The sequence below is a fragment of the Engystomops pustulosus genome, chromosome 4, assembly GCF_040894005.1.
Source record: "Engystomops pustulosus chromosome 4, aEngPut4.maternal, whole genome shotgun sequence".
Classification (NCBI taxonomy): Eukaryota; Metazoa; Chordata; class Amphibia; order Anura; family Leptodactylidae; genus Engystomops; species Engystomops pustulosus.
This window is the reverse complement of record NC_092414.1, coordinates 16239807-16265819: the sequence shown is the minus strand read 5'-3', so window position 1 is coordinate 16265819 and position 26013 is coordinate 16239807. Positions and strand designations below refer to the sequence as shown.

Sequence of the window (26013 nt, the reverse complement as noted above, 5' to 3'; positions counted from 1 at the left end):
GACACAAGAGCTTATAGTCTATGAGCATGAGGGGGAGACACAAGAGCTTACAGTCTGTGAGGATGAGGGGGTGACACAAGAGCTTATAGTCTATGAGCATGAGGGGGTGACACAAGAGCTTACAGTCTATGAGGATGAGGGGGTGACACAAGAGCTTACAGTCTATGAGGATGAGGGAGTGACACAAGAGCTTACAGTCTATGAGGATGAGGGGGTGACACAAGAGCTTACAGTCTATGAGGATGAGGGGGTGACACAAGAGCTTACAGTCTATGAGGATGGAGGGGGTGACACAAGAGCTTACAGTCTATGAGGATGAGGGGGTGACACGAGAGCTTACAGTCTATGAGGATGAGGGGGTGACACAAGAGCTTACAGTCTATGAGGATGAGGGGTGACACAAGAGCTTACAGTCTATGAGGATGATGGGGGGGCCCAAGAGCTTACAGTCTATGAGGATGAGGAGGTGACACGAGAGCTTACAGTCTATGAGGATGAGGGGGTGACACAAGAGCTTACAGTCTATGAGGATGAGGGGGTGACACAAGAGCTTACAGTCTATGAGGATGAGGGGGTGACACAAGAGCTTACAGTCTATGAGGATGAGGGGGTGACACAAGAGCTTACAGTCTTTGAGGATGAGGGGGTGACACAAGAGCTTACAGTCTATGAGGATGAGGGGGTGACACAAGAGCTTACAGTCTATGAGGATGAGGGGGTGACACAAGAGCTTACAGTCTATGAGGATGAGGGGGTGACACAAGAGCTTACAGTCTATGAGGATGAGGGGGTGACACAAGAGCTTACAGTCTATGAGGATGAGGGGGTGACACAAGAGCTTACAGTCTATGAGGATGAGGGGGAGACACAAGAGCTTACACAGTCTATTAGGATGAGGGGGTGACACAAGAGCTTACAGTCTTTGAGGATGAGGGGGGGACACAAGAGCTTACAGTTTATGAGGATGAGGGGTGGCACAAGAGCTTACAGTCTATGAGCATGAGGGGGAGACACAAGAGCTTACAGTCTGTGAGGATGAGGGGGTGACACAAGAGCTTATAGTCTATGAGCATGAGGGGGTGACACAAGAGCTTACAGTCTATGAGGATGAGGGGGTGACACAAGAGCTTACAGTCTATGAGGATGAGGGAGTGACACAAGAGCTTACAGTCTATGAGGATGAGGGGGTGACACAAGAGCTTACAGTCTATGAGGATGAGGGGGTGACACAAGAGCTTACAGTCTATGAGGATGGAGGGGGTGACACAAGAGCTTACAGTCTATGAGGATGAGGGGGTGACACGAGAGCTTACAGTCTATGAGGATGAGGGGGTGACACAAGAGCTTACAGTCTATGAGGATGAGGGGTGACACAAGAGCTTACAGTCTATGAGGATGATGGGGGGGCCCAAGAGCTTACAGTCTATGAGGATGAGGAGGTGACACGAGAGCTTACAGTCTATGAGGATGAGGGGGTGACACAAGAGCTTACAGTCTATGAGGATGAGGGGGTGACACAAGAGCTTACAGTCTATGAGGATCAGGAGGTGACACAAGAACTTACAGTCTATGAGGATGAGGGGTGACACGAGAACTTACAGTCTATGAGGATGAGGGGTGACACAAGAGCTTACAGTCTATGAGAATGATGGAGTGACACAAGAGCTTACAGTCTATGAGGATGAGGGGGTGACACAAGAGCTTACAGTCTATGAGGATGAGGGGGTGACACAAGAGCTTACAAGGTGTTGGGGTTTGGGTCATACGTGGTCCATGATACATCCCCACATTGTTATAAGACAGATAGATAAGATATAGATTGATAGAAGTACTAGAGGACAGATGTACAGGTAAGAGATAGATGATAGAGAGATATACGATAGTGGTAAAGGATAGATATATAGTTATTAGATAGAAGTAGCAGAGGATATAGAAAGATAGATAGATATGAGATAGATAGATATGAGATAGATAGATAGATAGATAGATAGATATGAGATAGATAGATAGATAGATAGATAGATATGAAATAAATAGATAGATAGATATGAGATAGATAGATATGAGATAGATAGATAGATAGATAGATAGATAGATAGATATGAGATAGATAGATAGATAGATAGATAGATATGAAATAAATAGATAGATAGATATGAGATAGATATGAGATAGATAGATAGATATGATATAGATAGATAGATAGATAGATATGAGATAGATAGTATCATTTTATTTCACACTGTATCTAGATGAGTGAGGACTGGTTCCTACAAAGCCCAATATTCCTACATGTGCTGTTAACCTCCCTGACCATAATGCACTTCTTGGAGATTTTTGTTAAGCCCCTATTGGAAAACTGATGCAAATCTTCTGATATGTGTAAGATTTGCATAAACTTTTTGAATAGTGTCCCCAGACTCTCAGGACCGCGTAACCCATTGATGCCCAGGTGTCTATTTGCAGAGGTTTTGGCATTGCCTGCCCCCCTCCCCGCACCCCTCCTGCTGCTTCCTCATTGTCCCTGCCTCCTCCTTTCCCCTCCTACGCTCCCTTAGCTCAGCCTGATCCCAATCCCAGGTCTCATTCCCTGGATTTCAGAATGAGTCTTCCAGAAACGATGCTGCTACTGAGTCTTCTCCCCTTTCTCCTTAACAGAGGTGAGTCCAGGAGGGTAAAACTAACCCCCGGGGCAAGATTTTGGAAGGATCCTGCACTTGTCCCCTGAATTGGGAATTTTACTGATTGTGGATTTGGGACAAATCCTTGGAGTTAGTAAGTAAACAGCAGCGAGAGGTCTTCATTGTCTGGAGGGAAATCCTCAACTTTTCTTCCATTCGTCACATTTTCCTTAAATTGGGTTTGCAAAAGTTTTCTGTTTTTTCATGAAAATATTTCTGTATTGTCATAAACTGAACATCACTGTCCCCAGGAGCTTGCAATCTAAACAGTATTAGCTGCTACCTAGAAACCTCTATCATTGATTGTTATAGGCAAATAGTTGTCCCCAAGAGCTTGCAATCTGAATACTATGTATTATGCATTGCCTCAAGTATTCCTTTGTAGTATAACTCATGGTATACCTGAATATAAGCTTGAAATAATTGCAAATTGCACAGATGCGATAGCACAGATGAAATTGTATGGTTGTAATTGGGCAGATTTGATTGCACAGATGAAGCAGAGTATTCCTTGGTATTATTATTCATGATATATATGAATATAAGCTTGAAATGGTTGTAAATTGTACAGATGTGATTGCTCAGATGAAATTGTATGGTTGTAATTGGGCAGATTGTATTGTACAGTTGAAGCAGAGTATTCCTTGGTATTATTATTCATGATATATATATATATATATATATATATATATATATATATATATATATATAAAAGATTGAAATGGTTGTAAATTGTACAGATGTGATTACACAGATGAAATTGTAGAGTTGTAATTGGGCAGATTTGATTGTACAAATGAAGCTGAGTATTCCTTAATAGTATTATTCATGGTATATATGAATATAAGCTTGAAAAGCTTGTAAATTGCAAAGATGTAATTGGGCAAATGTGATTGTACAGATGAAGCAGAGTATTCCCTATTAGGAGTAGTATCATGGTATACATGAATATAAGCTTGAAATGTCTGTTATTTGTTCAGATGTGATTGCACAGATATAATTGGGCTGATTTGATTGTACAGGTGAAGCAGAGTATTCTGTTAGTTGTAGTATTATTGATATTTGTGAATATAACTTGAAGTGCCTGTAAGTTGTACAGATGCGACTGCACAGATGTAATTGGACAGATGTGATTGTACAGATTTGCTTGCATAAATGTAATTGGGCAGATGTGATTGTACATAGATTGGATATAGCGGCATACTCTGCCCCATGTGTTGTGACCTCTTTTTCTGTGGTTTTTGACACATCCGGATGTAGCAGAGATGGGTGTGTTATTGGACAGAGACGTTGCAGTCCTATGCAAGACCTGAGTTTGTGTGTTATGGCTTCCGTCCCACTCTATTTCGATAAGATCGGCACCGGATTGTACATTCATACGCAAGAGAGTAGAGGGTGGTGAGACTTTGGGTACAGGGCATCTTGTGTACCATGTTGGCACCATAATCATAGGTCCTGCTGCTAGTCAAGAATCCTTGACATGTTCTCAAGGAGCTAATTTGCATATGGTTTTCCCATGATGCATTTCCTTGAATAAGTCACCATAAACTTGTGGGGTCTCCTCAATAAGAGCATAATGGCAGATGGTAGATGAAGTCCAAGTCACAGATTGAGGCCCAAGGGTTTCAAGTTCCATCTAAGTTCTCCATGATTTATTGGGTCTTGTCACGTCTAGGTTTCATGATCTACCTTATGACTAAGATCAAGTGTAGTACTCGAAGATCTGACTTGGCTGGAAGGTGCTCCTTCACCTCGGCCTTGTTGGGGATCGGCCTTGGTTCATAGCCAACCCTAGGATTGGGTTGGAGGAAATAGTTCTCAGGGAAACGAGAGGCGATAACTTCTCTAACGTCTGAGGTTGGTGAGGACATTCAGTACTTCCTGGAAAGATGAAGCAGTTGAGAGATGTTCTTGACTATGCGGAGATCCAGTTTGGCATTCGAGTGAGATACCACCTTGCCCTAACTCATTATTGCAGTTGCCCAACAACACGCCCATAAGATTCGGCCTTGTGGCCAATACGTATAATATAAATGAGGATTCTTCTAGATCAACCTCAAAGATGGTCCTCAAGGACTTGGAGGTCCATGTGCCCACCCAGAGTTCTGATCTTCAACTGCACAATGAGAAAATGTTCTAGACATTATGGAAGTATTTTGGTTATCATGGGACGGAATGACAATGGATACTGATGGTTTGTAGATCTGAAACATGGACCTTTTCGAAAGGAACCAACAAGACCTTAAAGCTTATGGACATTGGTTGACCTTATGAGTCGTTGGTACTTGAGAGAAAGTGGGTCAAGTCTTTTTAGATGAATACATTCTCTCCTCTCCCAGGAGGAGGAGATGATGTAGATCTCTTTGAACGTTGTGCTGGACATCCTTCACGTTCCTTCCCATGGGTTTAATGTCTGGGTGGGACCGTGCACTGACCAGTGTCCCACTACATAGCCATAGGCCTCAACCATAGATGTCGTGGGATTCCACCATTGGGTTTATGGTCATTTAGGAGACAAGGTGGAACTGTACTCTTTCCAACATCCTTCATGTAGAGTTAGGTTCTAAGTTGGGAGTCTCAAAGGTTCTTAATAGGCATGGTGGAAATCCACCGTTGCTTAGGAGGCAATGGTTGAATTTATTCTCCTCAAAGTCCTATCATGGAGCCACAGGCCTTAGGCTAGGAGATCTTCCACTTTGGAGAAGCAAAGTGAGACTATGTTCTCTCCAACATTTGAAACGTGGCCATGGAATTTTAGTTAAAGGTTCTTAATAGTTGCGTTGGAGATTAACTAATAAGTTCACAATCTTTTAGGAGGCCTCACCTGTCCCGAACTTTCCACTCTCAATTCAGATATTTGAGCCATCGACTATAATATCCACTTTTGAAGGGACAATTCAAAACAACCCGAAGATCCATCACCACGTAGGTTTCCGGGGTCCTCCCTTATCATTGGGTCAATCTGAAAAATGGGCTCTATATGACCATCTTGAATTTGTGTGACCAGAAAAGGTGCAGCCAACCCTCAACGTTGGTAAGTTCTCTATGAAGACTAGGTTGACTTTGATGGACCAAGAAACCACGCATGTTTCCGGGTCCCGACCCCCCCCCCCCTCCCTCCCGCAAATCATTGGATCAAACTGAAAATTGGCCAGTCTATGACCACCTCGATTTTGTATGACTAGAAAAGGTGCAACCAACCCTCAACGTTGGTAAGTTCTCTATGAAGACTAGGTTGACTTTGATGGACCGAGAACCTAAACCAAAGTCGGCCAAATGACCACTTTTGCCACCAACCTGACAACCCTTCACAGTAAACACAAGACTACTAATAAAAGGAACACGTGTCCTCTAACATCATGAGGACAAGACTATTTATTTAACAGGTCAATAAACCACCACAATTTCGTCCACTTTTTGGAGACACCGAGACGTCATCTCTGAAGGCCTCTACTATGATCTTCTTAACTACCTAAAGACATCAAAACCGACTCTTCTAAAAGTATGGCTAAAGATATAATTATGGTTTCCTCTCAAGCATTTGCTTCTCCTAAATGGTTATCTTCTGTCCACCATCCCATCTAATGACAATTAGTCACTGGGTGTTCAGAGGAACGTGTGATGAAGGTCTCCTGCTGACTCCAGGGCCATCAATGTAGAAGTAGGGTGTTTGTCTAAAAGGGGTAAATTAAAGGCAGGTTTAAGTGTCTGTTTACATCCTGTCCTCACATCAAAGACCCTTTAAAGATCACGGAAAAGTAAAGAAAAGTGAGGAACACACGGCTTGGTGGGTCACATTTCTCAAGTCCCTCTGGCACTACTAGACTTGATCAAAAAGTTACAGTGAAACTTGACTTATCTTCAAAGTCGGGCAGATTTGGGGAGGACCGAGGCCTTCGGGTAGTGATTATACAGTGGTTTCCTAAAGCGTTTATGACTGTTCTATCCCCTTGGTTGTCATCGCTCATCAGATCAAGGAAGACAAGGCCCCGGGGGCTGCATGGATCAAGTTTTCTGTGTCTCATGAAGTAGTTAATGTATTATTAAGGCTTTGTTCACATCTGTATCTCATATTTCTATTGTTCTGCTCTGCGCTGTGTCTGTATAGGATACAGTTGGGCCTGTTGCATTTAGCTTTATTAAAGGGAACCTGTCAGCACCTCTCACACCACTAAACTACCAGACCCCTCAGGTAGGGAATGAATGGTCCTTACTAGCAATCCCTTTGTCAAAACTTTAAATTTACCTATAAAAAAATCACCTTGTCATATGCGAATGAGCAGAAAAGTGTCACTTTTTGCCGGAGATGACTCAATTTTAGTGGCTGGAGGAGACATCCCTATCTTGGGATCTATAGCACCTAGAAACAGGCTTCTGGTGTCATTGTAAAGATAAGAATCACACATGAAGGGGGTTATTTATCACTGGTTTTCCTGGGGTTTTTTAGGTGTTAAATATTCTCAAAGTAGTCACATTGAGGGTTTTTGACACTTTTCACTTCTAAAAAGTCTCCCAGGACTATATACACCTCTTCATTAATCTGGCCTAAACATAGAACTACTGCTAGTGCTACACCATGCAAGTCCAGATTCATGGCTTGAGACTTTTGCAAAAAGTCTCATAAAAAGTCTCAAACTTACTCCAGTCCCTACTCATCTGAGACTGAGAATCTTTATGCATTTTGAGACTATTTTGGGACTTTTTGAAAAAATTAATCCCAGGCAGAAAATAGACCATAAGAACAGATATTAAAAGGGCCAAAGCCACTTTAAAAAATAGAAATAGAACTCTCCTAAGGAGCCACCTAATGATAAATAACCCCCAAAGCGGTTCTTTGTCCTAGTTAATTAAAGAGTTTTAACATGAAAGACGGAATTCTAGAACTGTCATTTTATACCTGTCCTGAGGATGCTGGGAGTTTAATGGGGTAAAAGCTGGTGATAGGTTCCCTCCACATGTGATATTTGAAGATGTCGATGTTCAGTAGGGATGACATGTGTTGCAGTAGAGATAATGGGGGTCATTTCTATTATTTAGCCCTTCTCTGAGCTCTTTTTGGCGCCTTTTGTGAGTCTATTTTATGCACCTCATTTGTCTTTGTCGTTTTGGCTCTTTGTCAAATTCCACAATGTGCCCAAAAAGTCACTAAAATACAACCAAAAAAGGCACATCAGATAAATATATGGGAGACAGATAAAAGATCGAGAGCTGGATAGATACTGTAGGAGATAAATAGATGGATAATACCAGGGTCTACAGAGAGACTACAGACCGGCCCCGTACCTGGAGAAACTACCGGACCCCAGAGACCGTCAGACCTTGAGCCGCTACAGACTGAGCGCCCACAACCTGCCATGGAGGCCAGGGCGGCACAGACAGACGTGCCCAGGGAGAGGAGACTGTGCCAACAGTGCCAGGACCAGGAGGCACCGAGGATGAGGTCCACTACCTGCTACACTGCTCCAAATACTCAGCAGTGAGCGACACTCTTCAGGAGACTCTCAGATCTCCTCCTGGACTCCTGCACCATGGAGGAGGGAGAGAAGATCCATCCTTCCGGGGGAGAGGAGACCACAATGGCCATAGCACATTTACTTACTCGGTCCTGTCGCGATCCCCGTGGTGCGTTGTCCGACGAAGATAAAGTCTGATGCGATTCATCAAGATGGTGCGCCCGAGATCCTGCATGTGACCCTCCCCCGCTGAGGTCCGCCGGAGTTCACCTTCTTCTTCCTGGTGCAGGTAAGTGCATGGCTTGCGACACAATTTGAATTTTAAATCCCGCTCTCAGTCCAAATCAGTTGGGTTGTCCGACGGCCAAGCTTCCCGATTTGTGTCACACGAAAGTTGGCGCCAAAATCCAATCACTTGCGCCACAAACCCTGTTAAATGCGGCGCAAAAGGAAATAGTCAGGAAAGCCGACGGAAATGCGCTCCGCGGACCCTTACTAAATTTGCCCCAATATGTCACTGCCTGCTGTAGGCTGAGAGACGTGTTATACCACGAACTATGATAACCCCCACATTCCATGTCCCCCATCAGCCCGTTCCCCACAATCCCAGATTTTGTAAATGCTTTGGCAATGTTAACTTGTATTTTGTACTGCCAATAAAGCTTCTGTGAATTTAAAGCAGATAGATGGATTTATAGGAGATGTTTAGCTATGTTGGTTAGATAGATATGAGATAGATAGATATGAGATAGATAGATAGATATGAGATAGATAGATATGAGATAGATAGATAGATATGAGATAGATAGATATGAGATAGATAGATAGATAGATAGATATGAGATAGATAGATAGATAGATAGATATGAGATAGATAGATATGAGATAGATAGATATGAGGTAGATAGATAGATATGAGATAGATATGAGATAGATAGATAGATAGATAGATAAATATGAGATAGATAGATATGAGGTAGATAGATAGATAGATATGAGATAGATAGATAGATAGATAGATAGATATGAGATAGATAGATAGATAGATAGATAGATATGAGATAGATAGATAGATAGATAGATAGATATGAGATAGATAGATAGATAGATAGATAGATAGATATGAGATAGATAGGTAGATAGATAGATAGGAGATAGATAGATATGAGATAGAGGTAGAAGAGGGGTAGATGCTGTAGGAGACAGATAGACAGTAAGTCCAGTTATTGTTATGCCTCCTGTGTGGAGGGTTGGAAGGGGCTGGTGAGCAGATTCCTTGAAACATTCATTTTTGGTAAAGTAATGGAAAATCTCAGCAGGGAGAAGTCCTTGGATGCAGTTAGTTGCTGGCGCAGGTCGGTGACAGCAGGTTTAGGAGCGATATAAAGACTCCCAGCATGCCCCCCCCCCTCCTGTGGATAACACTTACTCCACATCCAGGGGTCCAGCCTAAAACTCCTGGGCCCGGAACAGTATCCTCGGGTGACATCACACTGACATATACTCTGGGACCTTCATGGCACGGGAACCCAAATCAGTGACAGTGGCCCCCACTTCCACTGCCGGACTAAACAAGACTGATCAATCCTTCTATGGTTTATTGCCAGGAAGAACTGTCAGAGGGAAGGGGCGGAGTCTTTGTACGACCAATTAGCTTCCTGATTGGTAACCTAAAGGGAACATGTCAAACTGAAGTCCATTCAAAGTAAAGTTGACAAAGCCGCAATACCCCACACAGCCTGTGGTCTTGGGTGGCGCTGTTGCATACTAGAAGGACACCATTGAATTCCCATAAATCCTGGTTACATAAAAACATGTAATTCTTAGGCAGGCGCCTCTTATCTGCAGGATCCGATGAGAATAATATTATGGACGGATTCGACTGTTTCTGGTTTGGGTTTTAAAAAATATTTCACCGCCTGCTGAATGTGGGCGAGACTCGGAAAAACATCCAAAGGAATTCCGAAAGGCCACTGTTATCGTCTTATATAAAACTACAACTCCCATCATGGCCCGGTAGCCTCCCACTATCACTATAGAGAGGTTGGAGGTGTATAATACAGATATATAAGCCCCTCCCAACTGCTGGATCCTAACTGCCCATTTACCCTGCCTACTTTGGGGGTGGGGCTTAATGAGCACCACCCACTTTATCAAGTTTGCAGTTATGTTTCAGAAAATTAGTAGCATCTGATTAGACAAGGTTCTTTAAAGGAGGTTTCCCAGAAAATGTACTTACCCTACTCCAGCTCCGGGTTCCAGCAGTCTTCTGATTCTGGCTGGTAGTGACTTAGGTCCCACTACGGCCAATCACTGGCCTCGTAGGACGACACTCCTACATAACAAGTCCAGAAGAGTACCAGCGCACCGAGATTACATGGAAATCCCCTTTAAGATGAACCCCTCCATCTTTCAAACTTGGTATGATCCATCCCTGTTCTACTAGAAGACCCCTGGTCTCCCTAGACTCTAGTCTCCATCCTAGGACGGCTGTGATATGTTAGATCCGTCATGAAGGTTCCCGGATAAAGGACGGATTGTAATCCAGCCAGATGTGAGATTATTATTCCAGATCTTCACTTATGACTTCCAAGAACTTGATACGATGAGATAATACGGATCCGACGCCTGACATCAGCTCTCACCATATCCAAAGTTCAGAGTATCCATCGTGTAATCCAAATGGGTCCTGACTATGTTGCCAAACAGATGATAATTCATCAGATTATTCAACCCTCTTGCCACTTTGTTTACATTATTTCTGCACCTTCCTGCAACATTGCTTTGAATTTGAAAATGTGGGTGGTTTCTATTAAGTCACATGAACATCATGGGGGTGTGGCCTTCACTCCCCGTCTATGGTGGACCTGAGCTAGACATGTGATAACTAGAGATGAGCGGACCCGATAGTTGGGTACCGCCGACTGACCCGGACATATTACCGGATTAGTAGCCGAACAGCCAATCAGCAAATTGACGCCCCTAGCAACTAGCCATGACAGAAATTTGTTGGGGGTCTACTCTTCGGGGTCCTTAGAGGGGCTACAGAGAATATCTCTTGCTCTCTATTTTACTAACAACCTATTGAATGGACACAGTGTAATGCTCCATTCCCCCTGTGGGGGCACTGCAGGGAATATGATCAGTCACTACTTCATAAACCCTCTTACCACTTTACAACGTTACTTTATTCACCCTCCTGCGACTTTGCATTGATTTGGAAAATGTTGTTTAAAGGATTGTCACCAAGAAAAAAGAGATAAGAGTCAGAAGGTCCCGCACAACGTAGACATCAAGTGATCCAATTAACAAGTAGGGATTCTCTAAAGCAGACACTCCCTTTAAATTAATAATAGCCCTTTAAATGGTTGTCTGCTTAGGGTCATCCCTTTATTAGAATGGTCTCCAGATGATTAGACGATCACCAGATGTTTCACTGCTTAGTACTCTTAGTGATCTGTGAGGGGACTTGACAAACGTTGAGTTTCCCTACAGCGCCCCCACAGGGAAAATGAAGTATAACATGGATTTTTTTTATATCAATTGACTGTGGACATGACAGTTCTGCAAGAGACAGAGACATTTTTTTGTTGACGGTCATTGCTACAGATGGTGCCGCTAAATAAGAAACCCCTCTATTAAAGGGGTTGTCCAGAGATAAATATGGATGACCACGCCACAGAATTGGCAAGTTATATCCATTCAAGGGGTGACACCTGGTCTTCATTGCCGATCAGCTGTTGGTCCAACACAAACACAGAGAATGGAGACAGAAGAAGATGGCTCCACGCTCGGTGTAGTGGTCAGGAGATGTAACTACAGCTGTGGCTACTATAATGGGAGCTGTGACTGCAGTCCCAGGTCCAGCCACAACACAAAATGGTGAACCCCCTAAGATCTGAAGGAGGACCATCAATATTAATTCCTAGACAATCCCTTTAATAATGGTTTCAAACAAAAAAAAACTTTATGCAAACAAACCCTCATGAGTACTTACTTTCATCTTCCTTATCTCCATTGTTATGGGACACATTTCCATGACATACCGCTTTGATCATGAACTTCAAAACAACCACTTGTCCTAAAACGTCGGTCACTATTCCAGATTAGATGACGGAGGTGGGGGGAGGGGGGTTGGGTTAAATGACAAGGAAAGAAACTTCTTAGAACACCTGTTTTTATCACAGCTACATCTAAGAATCTGAAAATCTACAAGGGCGCCCTTTCAAGTTAAAAAACATATTAATCGGTATTGGCCAGGTCACAAAAAAAAGTCAGGTAAATGGAGTAATTTGATCCGGAACCTCAGCTTTTGAGAATTTACTTACCCCGTCCATTCGCGATCCAGCGGCGCGTTCTCTGCCGTGGATTCGGGTCCGGACGGGATTCACTAAGGTAGTTCCTCCGACGTCCACTAGGTGGCGCTGCTGCGCTGAAGTTCCCCGGCCTATACCTGGTGAAGGTAAGTGCAAGTCCCGCGACACTTTTTGTTTTTTAAATGCGGCGGTTTTTCCGAATCCGTCGGGTTTTCGTTCGGCCACGCCGCCCGATTTACGTCGCGTGCATGCCGGCACCGATGCGCCACAATCTGATCACGTGCGCCAAAATCCCAGGGCAATTCAGGGAAAATCGGCGCAAATCGGAAATATTTGGGTAACACGTCGGGAAACCGCGAATCGGGCCCTTAGTAAATGACCCCCATTGTTTTAAAATGACAACATGTAATGCTTCAATTCACCTGTTGGGGTGCTGCAGAGAAACTGAATACTTATTATCAGGTTTTCTTACGGATTACAAGTGATCCATGAGGGTCCTAGCAGGAGGAGACTTTGTGATCAGCACAGTTATCAGTGGAGCAGTGGTAAATCCCTTTAAGGATTTTACGAAATGTGGAAGATATCAAAACATGTCTTACAATCTAGATTGTAACTGAACACCAGATATTACCCAAAGACTACTGCGGCAAAGGTGGTCCACTTATCTATACCACCTCAGGCTTAACAAGTCCCTGGCACCAGTGTCCAAATCTTCCACGACCAACCTTCTCTCTGACCTCATGCGTAACATCCCTGTAAGATAGGTCAGTCATCTCCTAGTCCACTTTCTACAGTCTCAAATTTGTCACTCCTCGTTTCGACTCCCCCTCTAAATTAGACATGCAAAATAGGCCTTGGAGGGTAAACCTGACCCTTTCAACACTTTGGAACTCAAGCTCCAATCTTGTGGACATCCAACCAAGTCTTCACTCGATAATATCACCAGCATATGTTTGGCCAAGGTCCAATGGCTGCCAGTGTTGTCTACGGTTGCCAAATCCTTCAACGCTAGAAGTCATGGAGATGCTACCTCATGGCTGCTAAGAAGTTGACATCATTTAGGAATGTTCCAAACCCAAGAGAAAGTGGAGTGCCGATTATAAACCATGCAAAAAAAACACTTGCTGCTTGATTATACAAAGCAAAATACCTAAAGTGTGATTGAGCAATGTAGACCTCTTCCCAGATTCTTCTCACCTCACTCTTCCCTCCAGCCTTCAGGACCCAAGGACTTCCTTCGAGAAACCAAGGGTTCATGCTTATCCATAGTCATCTGCAGCTCTACAGACTGACACTTGACTACAATATTATTCATGGGAATAGGAAGTCAAAAACACTGGATGCAGCTTGAGCATATTTGGTCCTCGCAAGCCTACAGAGAACCAGGGCTTCACGTTTAAAGTATCCTTCCACCCAGAAGACAAAATGTGACACCAGATACCTTGGCATTTTAATTCCTCCGTTCTGTTCCAGGATCTCAGGGCCATTTTAGGAAAGGGTACCATCAATGGTATGTAACTATTCTATAGTCAAATCTAGAACTTTGCTTTAGCTCTAAACTTTATGGGGCACATTTATTCATCCAGTCAGGAGGAGATCCCGAAAGTGCATTGTCCACTTACATCGTGCGCCCGACTTGTTGAATGTGTCGCTTTCCCGATCAGGTCCACTGGAGTTCACCATATTCCTCCCGATACATGCAAGAGCTTGGCTTGCGGCACAATTTTTAAGTTAAATCCCGTGGTTTGTCCGAATCCGTCGGATCGTCCGACGGCTCTCCACCCCTGGTGCGATTGTGCCAAAATCCGATCACCGATCCGATCATTAGTAAATGAGCCCCTATGTCTATGAGCTGACACGTTGACTTGATTCTTTGGATTTACGATAAGTAGTATAGATATAAACTTGCCTCTATATTCTCATCCTTGCCTCAAATATCTTCAGCACTGAGGACCTCCCCCAAAAAATTGACAAGTAATTGAATTATAATGGAAGGTCCACTTTCCACCTCGATAAATCTTGGTGGAAAAAATTTCCCTGGTCTGTATATTTGGTTCTTCAAAATATCTCCTGTGTGAAAAGGTGGTCACTTGACTTCATACTTCTCCACGTGCCAAATATCTTCTTACCAAGTCCATTATCCAGCTGTAAGCTGGAACGCATCAGACGTCGACGTAGAAATATCCTTGTTAATGCCTCGTTGACCAGTTGGCTGACATCTTGGTTTCCTCTCTACCATTGTTTATCCCAATTACATGATTTGTTTCTAGATTTACATGAGATCATTTGGTAAGATGAGGACAATTGGCTGTGAACCTAAACACGTAATCCATTCTTGAGGCTCCATCAACGTGGAGTTGACTTCGGAATTGGCTGATCGTAGAGTATTGTTAATGATTGCTCAAAGTGCTTGCAGTGACGTGGATGACTGCGTGTGTCTGGATGGAAGACAGACTGTTGTTTGGGTCTAGATTTTTTTGTCAATTTTGGGTGAAGGATCTACTGGACCTCACATGGTGCCACAGCAAGACCATAGGTAGCAACCACATCTGATGGGTCCCAAAGTCCCTCTTCTAAGTCCCTCCATCTAAGAAGACATCAGTGGCCTGCATAAGGTATAACTCAATCTCTCCTGAAATGTCCATGAGGTTCCCTAAAAAAAGGTGGAGTCAAGAAAAAGTGACCCAATCTCCCGCACTTGGTAGAAGGGTCCTGGTAGTCCACGACCCTTAACCAGTCATGGATAACCAATGAGATATAAGACACCTTGCAGATGGTGGTGCACATGGACTTCAAAAAAGAACCCAATGTCTCATGGTGGTCACCAATATAATTTATAAGTACTAGTTAGGTGTAATAATTTAAAGCCACTTGGTGACGGCCCTCTCCCCATAATATAGGGGGCAATGTACTTAATGTCAAGTCAGTGTCCGAGGACCAGTATCTAGATCCCCATCATTCTGTAATCGCGTGTTGGTGGTCACCAACATCATTTTCAAGTCCTAATTAGGTGTAATATTTAAAGCCACTTGGTGACGGTCCTCTCCCCATATTGTTAAGTATGAGGACTTCTGATGATAGATTTTGACTCTACCATGGTGACCAACAATGTTCGAATTTGGTGAACCTCAGACCAGTATCTAGATCCCCATCATTCTGTAATCGCTTGTAGACCCCTCAATGTTATCTCTGACTTGTCCCTATAACATCGTACACTCCTGTCTTTTAAAAATCAGATTTTTTTTCTAAAAAAATCTGTAATTTGTTTTTTTAAAACAACGATTTATCACTGGGTTTCATTCTAAATTCAGGACAAGCTTTTAACCTTGATGGATGATGTGTGAGGTTCTCCTGCCAAGTCACCCGTACAGTCGCCGCGGCAGCTGGCAGCGCGGTGTGTACACACATCTACATGGAAAAGCTTCGGGAAATAAAAACATTCAATAAAACCCGACTTATTAGGAAATCTGTCTGACCCGATGAATTAGAAACTAATTAAATTCATCTTTTAAATTCATCTATTTTTGGGAAAGCTGGGAGAATAAAATGACTAGTTGGCTTTACCGGATATGGGAGTAATGCGCCTTTCCACGCCCACACGTGGTGCAACCCCGCCCACTTTTCAGACATTGGTCACTAAAATGTACAGCCCCTTTTTTAGGATTTTGACTGAAGGAAATGTATAGCAGTATTATTTATACACTGTATAGGTTTATGGCAGTGCACCATATGGCGGTCGGCAGATGGCGGCCATGTTTGTATTAACCCTGACTATTCATCAGTCCTTTATGAGCTCTCCTCAGTTTAATTTTAGCAGCACACGTGTCCCACGCTTTTTCGTCCCTTCCCAGAAACTTTTTTTTTTTTGTTTTCCACCGGGAAACGCAGACGTCTGATCTTTTTATGGCTCGTTAAGTAAATTCCCAGTGTCCGAATCAGTCATCGGAGTCCAGACAACTTTATAAATGCCAGGTATCGTGTTACAAAATCTTAAAGGGGATGGGTGTTTGGGGTCTGGGCCGGATCGGCTCCAGGTTGCAGTAGGCCCCTGGGTGACTGAGCCTCAGTGGGCCCCTTTGCAGTTAAAAAACTAGATCAGTCTCCTGTTCCCTAAAATATTCCCTAGTTTATCATCCCAATTTATTTTCTATAAAGCTCCATCACTCCCTATGGATTCATTATATACAGCACCATTTACCCCCATGGATTTTTTATGTACAGCCTAATGTGGGCCCCCCCAGCAGCCCTGGGCCCAAGCACTTGCCCTGGCATGCCCAGTGCTAGCGCCGGCCCTGTGTCTTTGATATACAAGGTTAGACTGGAATCCCAATTTCCTAATATCTCATATTGACCCTTTACATATGATGTTTGTAGTCTCGCTTTCTGTCACTGCTGCAAATACATCACGGTGGATATATATCTTTTGCAGTTGCTGCTGAGGTGAAGCCGGATGTCTGCTGCACCAGTGGGTACGAGTGGGCATCACTGAATCAGGATTGTACCAGCCTCCCTTCTATCTCAGACTCCAAGCAGTGCAGGTAAGTGGAGCCGCTATTGACTCATCTTAAAGGGGATGTCCACAGCACGCTATGGCACACTTTGCCTAAAAAAGAAAAAAATATATAGCAAAAGGAAAAAGTCTTCCAATCTAAATCTGTCAGTTTGAAGCATTTTTAGCATTAATGCTGTGATTTCCTGCTGTGGGAGAGGCAGGTAGAGCCGCTTCACTCATCATTTGCATACAGAGCTAATCTGTTTAGTTTTATTCCTTCTTTTAATGAAAGAAACAAGTTTTATTTTAACGCTGGTAGATTCATTGCAATAAAGTGTATATTTTTTTTCCTATTTTCGGCTGAAGAGAGACTGTACTATTCCTGTTGCATACGGAGAAGTCATAACACAAACTGTGTCTTCCATGATTAGCAACAGCACTTTTGTAGAGCTATATCTCTGGTTAATGGAAGGGCCTGGGGTGGAATACCCCTTTAAGGCACTTTTAGACATCCCCTTTATACAGGTTATCCAGGAATGGAAAGAAATTGGACATTTTATTCCAGAAAGAGCGCCATTCGTTTATTGTGGCTTTGTCTGGTATTGTATCTCTTCCACTAGAATAGGTTGCAATACCATAACCAGCCATCACAAAAGGGTGGCGCTCTTTCCGGAAAAATTAAGATCCAGCAACTGCTTTCTGTACATTGATTTTGTAGGACCTGAGTGTTTCATGATGCCTTCATCCTCCTCCGAACCCCCTATATCATACGGCTGGGGGGAGGAGGATGTATAGCACCACTTTCCAGTGTTGGCTCAGGGCTCCCTGGCGCTTCATTAAAGGAATCTTCCTAAGCCTTTAGTTAAACAACAAGCTTTTCTTGTAGACATAAGGAAGTCGGAGGATTAGGAAATCCTCTTTTCTTTGAAGGTTCAGTCCCGGGAGACACCACATGTGAGCGCCGCTCAGTAGCTGCAGAGGCCGAGCATCTGATCTCCAGATACATCCGTCTGCTCCTCACTGCATTGGCATAATGTGAGGCTCCTGAACCCCAATGTATAATAAACACCATGACCCCCCCCCATATATAATGGGGAGGTGGATCCGAACTATAGACCCCCCCACCACAGCTGATATGTAGCGTGGGGTCTCTTGCACTAGTGGATATGCAGCAGACAGTAATGAAATATGGATTTATATTCCAGGATTGCACCTTCTTCAAGTGCACTGGGGGTGTGTCCTCACACTGCTGTTCTCTGTGCTCTCCGCAGCCACTGTTAGGTATTGTCCTTAGGGAGATGTTTAATCATGCCGTTGTGTATGTTGTTGGTAGCAGCCGGACTGTGAAATATGGATTTATATTCCAGGATTGCACCTTCTTCAAGTGCACTGGGGGTGTGTCCTCACACTGCTGTTCTCTGTGCTCTCCGCAGCCACTGTTAGGTATTGTCCTTAGGGAGATGTTTAATCATGCCGCTGTGTATGTTGTTGGTAGCAGCAGGACTGTGAAATATGGATTTATATTACAGGGTTGTACTGTGGACGTGTCCTCACACTGTTGTGCTCTGTGCTCTCTGCGGTCAGAGTTAGGTATCCTCCCTAGTGTAATCATATCTTTATGCATGTTGTTAGCAGCAGCATGACTGTGACCCGATGTATATATATAATTTGTTTTCCAGGATTGTGAAGTGGAACATGTCCTCACACTGCTGTGCACTTAGCTCTCTACATTAAACTCCAAAGCCCCTCTCTTCTGATTTACTTTCTGCTGTATTGAACCAGATACCTTTTGCATGGGAGAGGGGCTACGGAGCAGTTCAGTACTAGGAACTAAGAGCACAGCAGTGTGAGGACCTGCCCCCAGTGCACTTGTAGAAACCACAATCCGAGAATATAAATCCATATATCACAGTCCTGCTGCTACTAACAATGTACATATATATGATTACACATCTCTCCAGGGACAATACCTATCAGTGCATGTTGTCAGTAGCAGCAGGACTGTGATATATGGATTTATATTCCAGGATTACAGCTTTTCCACGTGCACTGGGGGGTAGGTCCTCACACTGTTGTGCTCTTAGCACCCAGGACTGAACTGTTCTGTAGCCCCTTCCATTTGCAGAAGGCACCTGGTGCAATACTACTGCAATTATAGCAGAAAGGAAGGGCTTTGAAGTTTAATGCAGAGAGCTAAGGGCACAGCAGTGTGAGGGCATGCTCCACTGCACAATCCTGAAATATAAATACATGTATCTGATCACAGTCCTGCTGCTACGAACAACATATGTAAATGTATGATTACACTCGGGACAATAACTAATACTGCTGAAGAGCACAGCAGTGTGAGGACACACCCACAGTACAACTCTGGAATATAAATCCATATTACACAGTCCTGCTGCTACTAACAAAAACATACAAAGAGTCATACTTACACATCTTTTCAGGGACAATACCTAACACTGGCTGCAGAGCACACAATGCACTGCAGTGTGAGGACACAGGGTCAGTACATATCCATTTTTCACAGTCCAGCTGCTACTAATAACTTACACAAAGGTATGATTACACACATTTCTAAGGACAGTACCTAACAACACCTCAACATGGCTGCCTTCTTTCAAAATCAGTTTTCCGTGCATTTTAATGGAACTGAACTGCAATACCACATGCTACCTGTGGACCAAAGTGGCGCTGTTCCTGCATATGACTGTAGAATCTCTATGACATATCTGATGTTGATTTGCTCCCTCAGAGTAATCCAGGAACAATGTTGCCTAAACCAGCTGGAGGAATTGCACTGCACAAGCGGCATCAACGTCGCCACAGAGAAAAATTCCTGCGATACAAATGAGCAGGAAAATTCTTCCAGCTGCGAATCCAGATTTTTAAAGGTGAGTGAAGATTTACTATAGGAACAAGGTTGGACGGTACCACACATGAGCACGCTTTGTGTGTGGTTTTGCAGCTTGCCTCAAAGTATGTGGTAAATGTTGTCCAACATCATGAACATCCCCTTTAAAGGGGACCCAACACTAAGTACAAAATGCTGAGGGACACATCTCATGTGATTTCCGCTGCACCCCTGATTAGTTTGGTGTTTATTTCATTAAAATCCGTCAACCTGTTCAAAAGATATGGCAAAAGTTTATGTAGCAGTAGCCTTTTTGTTCCTCAGGGGTGTGTCTATGGAAATAAATGGTTACCACCCCCTTGGTTAAATTGCACACTTCACCTATAAACTTTAAAGGGATCATATCTTTTGAACGGGTGGACGGATTTTTAAAAAACAAACACCAAATCGATCAGGGGGACAGGGGCAATTAGATGAGGTAGGTCATTCAGTATTTTGTACTTTGTAAAACATTCCCTTAAAGGGAATGTATCTACTAGAATGTTAGAGCCTCCTAGTGGAAACTGTGATTTGTAGTTCTTGAGGTAGGCTAATATATTAGGGACTCATGAATGTAACATGGGCATCGGATATGTGAGCTATAGTTTTTTATTGTAGGGTTACTTTAACGTCCACCCAGTCCAAATTTATTTGCTTCATAATTCTTAATATTTCTATTCTAGTATTATTCAGGCTATGGGAAGCCACCACTAGAGGGAGCTCAATATATAAAAATCAATATACAGTGAGTACTCCCTCTAGTGGTGTTTATGGGTAGTACAGCAGCCATTTTTCTAGTCTAGAATCATTATTCTACCCATATTTTTCATTGAATTTTTTAATAAATTTTCTTAAAATCTGTATTATTTCTATTACAGAGATGCTGCAACTGTTGCCTCCTGGGTAAAGAGGCCCAAGCCCGGGGTGAAAGCTGCGATCAGGCCATGTTCCTGGGCTACCAGTGCAGTCTAGTGTTCAGGGCCTGCTGTGTGAAAGGTCAGGATGGAAACGAGACCCCCAACCAGGACGAAGGTGCGATAGTCTGCAGGGGGTCGCAGTATTGTCAATGGTAGAACTGTGGCGTCATGTAAGATATAATTGTGTTCTTCTTTCCCAAAGCCAACAACTCTTTGGTCTCCAACACTGATAATGAAGACCCCTCCCTGAATGACAGATGCCGAGGTGAGTGCCCTGCCATACATTTTGCATAAACTTACACTTTTTACGCTCTAGTCACACCCAAAGCTGAGCCGCCGATTCAGCTGTTGACTTCCAGTGTGCCTCTTCTGACGTCTCCATGTAGTGTTCTGCTTGTTCAGTGCCTGTAGTAGATTCATAGAGATAAAATCACAATATATATATAGTATTTAGACTGTTATACTCTACTCACATCTAAAGCTGCACCGATATTATGTTCGACATAAGCTGACATCTCCTTGCAACGCACTTACTCAGAACCTGTTGTGGATAAAAAAATAAGGATAAACTTGCAACAGCAAAAACACCCCAAAATATTACATGTTATACTCTAGTCACATCCAAAGCTGCATCGATAAAGAGCCTCTTTCTATTACCTGCTGCTTGCCCAGTTCTGCAGTGAATGATGAAGCTTTGCTAAAGACGAATCATACAGCACATCACACTCTAGTCACATCCAAAGCTGCATCGACACAGTGAGATGCTAATTTTTCCCCCTCTCTGCAGGAGGCGGGCCGTGCACGCAGCAGTGCAGGGACACGGGCAGCAGCGTGGTCTGTTCCTGTTATGCCGGGTACCAGCTCCAGCCAGACGGCGTCACCTGTGAAGGTAAGGATTCTCCGAACGGATCCTTTCCGGATGATTGGAATTCATTCGGAATGTTCTTTAGTCTGGGAAACCTGGCAATGCTGTGATTCCCATAGACAGCTCCGGCTGTGAACTGTGAGTCAATGGAGGGTCAGGGTCTTACAGGTCCTGGGGTGTTGGATGGACTCCAGGTATCTTCTGGTTCATTCCCCGCAGGCTATACTGCCCGGATGATTAACCCCTTCACTTCTACATCTCAATGCAGAGAGCTAAGAGCACAACAGTGTGAGGACAACCCCCTCCACTAAAATGTTACAATCCGGGAATATAAATCCATATTTCACAGTCCTGCTGCTACTAACAAGATCACAGCTGTGTGCAGACACAACCCCAATGATATATCAATTTTCACAATCCTGCTGCTGCTCACAACACACACAAAGCTATGATTACACATCTCCCCAGGGACAATACCTAACACTGTCTGCCGAGAGAGCACAGAGCACAGCAGTGTGAGGAAACACCCCCCCCCCCCCCCCAACATACATCAGTTCAGTTTTCACAGTCCTGCTACTACTAACAACATACACAAAGGTTTGGTTACACATCTCTCCAGGGACAATATCTAACACTGTTTGCAGAGGGCACAGATCACAGCAGTGTGAGGACACGACCCCAATAATATATAAATTTTCACAGTACTGTTGCTACTCAAAGAACACACAAAGGTTTGATTACACATCTCTCCAGGATAATATGAGGAGTAGGCACAGCCATTTGTAGAACACCCCCAAACATAGATCAATTTTGACAGTCCTGCTGCTAACAACAACGTACACAACGGTCTGATTACAGATCTCTCAAGGAACAATACACAACACTGTTTGCATATTTCACAGTCCTGCTGTTACTAACATAATACGAAGGGACTGATTACACATCTCTCCAGGGACAATAACAAACACTGTCTGCAGAGGACAAAGATCAAAGGAGTGTGAGGACATGTCCCGAGTATAGTGGTGGAATATATATCATATATCACAGTCCTGCTGCTACTAACAACATACACAGTGATGTGATTACACATCTTTCCAGGGGCAATAACTAACACAAGGGCGCACTTCACAGGTTTTGATGTTACTAATACCATATACAAAGGTCTGATAACACATATCTCCAGGGACAGTACCTAACACTGACTGCAGAGGGCACAGAACACAGCAGTGTGAGGATTGCTCCCCATCCCCCCCCCCCCCACACACACACACACTATTCTGGTAATATAAATGGATTGTTCACACTCCTGTTGATACTAATACCATACACAGAAGAATTATTACACATCTCTCCACGGACAATACCTAACACTGTCTGCAGAGGACACAGAGCACAGCAGTGTGAGAGGTCGCCTCCATTGATATAATGGAATTTAAATGCATTTTTCACCAGTTCACACCCGCTGATGGTTCTCCTGTTTCCACAGATATCAATGAGTGTATTGCGGGGACACACAATTGTAAGGTTGGACAGATCTGTATCAATCAGCTCGGATCCTTCCGCTGTCAGAGGGAGATCAACTGCGGCACCGGATACGAGCTCACAGAGGACAACACCTGCAAAGGTATGGGGGGGGGGGCGGCACCTTACACCCCATAACCAACCATAAAATTAAAAAACACTTTTAGATTTTTCTTTGAAATTTTACATTGTTGGTTAATCTAAAGTTTTACAATACTGCCCCCTGGTGGCGGAATTTTTTACGACGTTTGAGTCCTTATACTGAGTTTTCCCACTATACACTGATGCCACCTAGTGGTTGTAGACCAGAACTGACATCACATATATACTGTATATATATATATATACACAATTGTTTTGCGATTTGCAGATATCGACGAGTGCGCGACAGGGACTCACAACTGTCTCCCGACTTTCAACTGCCAGAACACGGCCGGATCTTTCCGCTGCCGTCCCAAAATGCAGTGCAGCACCGGCTATATCCAGGACGCGCTGGGCAACTGTATTGGTAAGAGTGACATTATACCTTCTACCATGTACCTCTAAGCCACGCCCATTACTCCACCTCTAACACCGCCCCCGAGGATCCCCACACAGAAAAATACCTTTCTTCGGGGGCCACCACAATGTATAAAGAGCTACTCAGTGGTCCCATACATCATCTAATGCCCCTTCACTTAAAATAAAACCCCAGTGTCAGCCCCCCCCCATAACTAATGCCCCCCCCCACTTAGAATGTTGCCCTTTTGCCCCTAACTTTCAGAACTATAACTTTCAGAACCTCCGACTTCCTATTTGAGTCCCACTTTTTAAAGTGACCATTTTGCCTTCCCTGCCAGGGGCACCTCCCCCATGTTCTATGACCCACCAGGGCCCCTCTGTGGTGTTATTTTAGTTTTTTTAACCTCTTTATTTCCATCCAGATATCAATGAATGTTTGAGCGTCAACGCGCCGTGTCCCCAGGGTCAGACCTGCATCAACACCGAAGGGTCCTACACGTGTCAGAGGCACGTGGTCAACTGTGGGCGGGGCTACCACCTTAGTGCTGACGGACGGAAATGCGAAGGTAGGTGGCGCCCTTGAGCTACTGCCCTCTATAGCATACCCACCAAATGTGTACTTGCTAAATTAGGGACCTTTAGGTTCTTCACCATGGACTTGCCAGTCCCACCCCTGAACTGGGTGCCAGTCTCCCCTTTAAGCTGCAAGCCCCACCCCTTTTAGGGCCAAAACAGACCCAAATTTGTCAGGACTTAAACATTAGGGGCTACAAATTCAGTAGAGATGGCAAGTACCAGCTATCATCCAGTGTTAGTTAATTGTCAGGATCTCTGCTTGCTGTCAGTGAATAGCAACACCCAAAGGCAAAAAAAAGAACCTACTGATCTAGGACTCAGTTCACACAGGGCGTAAATATCCACCATAAAAATTCAGCACACAAAGTGGTGGGACCCCTGCCTCTATCAAACTGGCAACTTACAACACTGTGTAACCCAAAGCGTACAACCTAACACTTCTCACAGCTGAGGGTTTGTTACAGTGTCATCTGTCATTTGTAAAAATAAAAACTCTGGATACATTGTAGAAAACAGAACAGGAGAGATATTTGCTGATATCGTCACCATATAGTCAAGACTGGATACAATTGTAACAAAACTTCAGCTGTGAGAAGTTTAAGGTCTAGTTCTGGATGTAAAGAGAAGCGGATGTTTCTAATCATTGCCAACAAACAGAATTGTGGAAATTTCCGCGAGTCCAAGAGAGATATTTCTGCAGCTGATATCTTCAACAGTCAAAACTGGACACAATTGTAACAAAACTTCAGCACTGAGAAGTTCACGGTCTATATAAGTTAGTAGCTTGTGGATGTAAAGAGGCGGATATTTCTATTCACTGACAACAAACAGAATTGTGGAAATTTCCATGACTTTTCTGTACATGAACCTGAAATCCCTCATTAGGTGACATCCGGATAATCCGGAATACAGAATGTGACGCGGAATTCTCTGTTCTCAGATATAAATGAATGTTCGGGCTCCCAGAACCCCTGCGGGGAGGGGCACACCTGCCTGAATGTGCCGGGGACCTTCCGCTGCGAGTGCCAAGTGGGATATCACTTTGACACCCTGAGCAGGACATGTGTCGGTGAGTGGGGGGGGGATGCGGCTGCAGACTCTGTGATGTGTCTGCTGTGAGAGGGGAGAGAGAGCAGCAGCAGGTTTATAAAGATTTTTAAGATTTTTCACAGTTTTAACCCATGACCTCTGTCCCTTCCTATCCCAGATATTAATGAGTGCAGGGGGTACTCCGGGCGTATCTGTGCCCACAAGTGTGAGAACACCGCCGGATCCTTCTACTGCAGCTGCTCCACCGGCTTCAAGCTGGCTTTGGATGGACGAACCTGCGAAGGTAAAGATATTCAGAATATTTCATCTGGCCGAGGGGGAGGGGGGAGGTGCTGGTATGTCCGATCTCTTACAGCAGCCAGCACATTAGTGGGGGCTCCTGCTCCAGCCAGTTGTCTTACACATGGAGAGGGGTCTGACACCAGCTGTCACCTTTCTATTGCTCAGATGTGGATGAATGTAGCAGCAATCCCTGCAGCCAGGAGTGCGCCAACGTCTACGGATCGTACCAATGTTACTGCCGCCGGGGGTACCAGCTGAGCGACGTGGATGGCATCACATGTGAAGGTACAATACTCAATTCTATCCGTCATATCAAACATCTATCTATAATTCTCTCATATGTGTCTACATATCTATCTATCTATCTCCTATCTATCTATCTATCTATCTATCTATCTCATATCTATCTATCTATCTCATATCTATCTATCTCATATCTATCTATCTATCTAATATCTATCTC

At 43.9% G+C, this 26013-nt stretch overlaps 1 protein-coding gene and 1 long non-coding RNA gene across 4 annotated transcripts in view; one reads left to right on the top strand and one right to left on the bottom strand.

Moving 5' to 3' along the window:
- Positions 1–2528: 2528 nt before the first annotated feature.
- Positions 2529–26013, top strand: part of FBLN1 (fibulin 1) — a 43911-nt gene continuing 20426 nt past the window's right edge. For 2 of the 3 annotated variants that reach the window (XM_072145304.1, XM_072145305.1), the window contains exons 1-12: positions 2529–2660; positions 16880–16988; positions 19701–19839; positions 20717–20870; positions 20958–21020; positions 21543–21644; positions 23107–23244; positions 23512–23649; positions 24065–24208; positions 25159–25287; positions 25426–25551; positions 25716–25835. In XM_072145304.1, coding sequence (XP_072001405.1) covers positions 2603–2660; positions 16880–16988; positions 19701–19839; positions 20717–20870; positions 20958–21020; positions 21543–21644; positions 23107–23244; positions 23512–23649; positions 24065–24208; positions 25159–25287; positions 25426–25551; positions 25716–25835 — 1420 coding nt within the window. In that variant the 5' untranslated portion in view covers positions 2529–2602. The remainder of the gene's footprint in view (positions 2661–16879; positions 16989–19700; positions 19840–20716; positions 20871–20957; positions 21021–21542; positions 21645–23106; positions 23245–23511; positions 23650–24064; positions 24209–25158; positions 25288–25425; positions 25552–25715; positions 25836–26013) is intronic. The other variant, XM_072145306.1, reaches the window with a different exon arrangement.
- LOC140126159 (uncharacterized) overlaps positions 6014–26013 on the bottom strand; it is a 60320-nt gene continuing 40320 nt past the window's right edge. The window contains exons 2-3 of the long non-coding RNA XR_011854774.1: positions 21056–21160; positions 6014–6355 (exon numbers count right to left, since the gene is read on the bottom strand). This is a non-coding gene — a long non-coding RNA (uncharacterized lncRNA). The remainder of the gene's footprint in view (positions 6356–21055; positions 21161–26013) is intronic.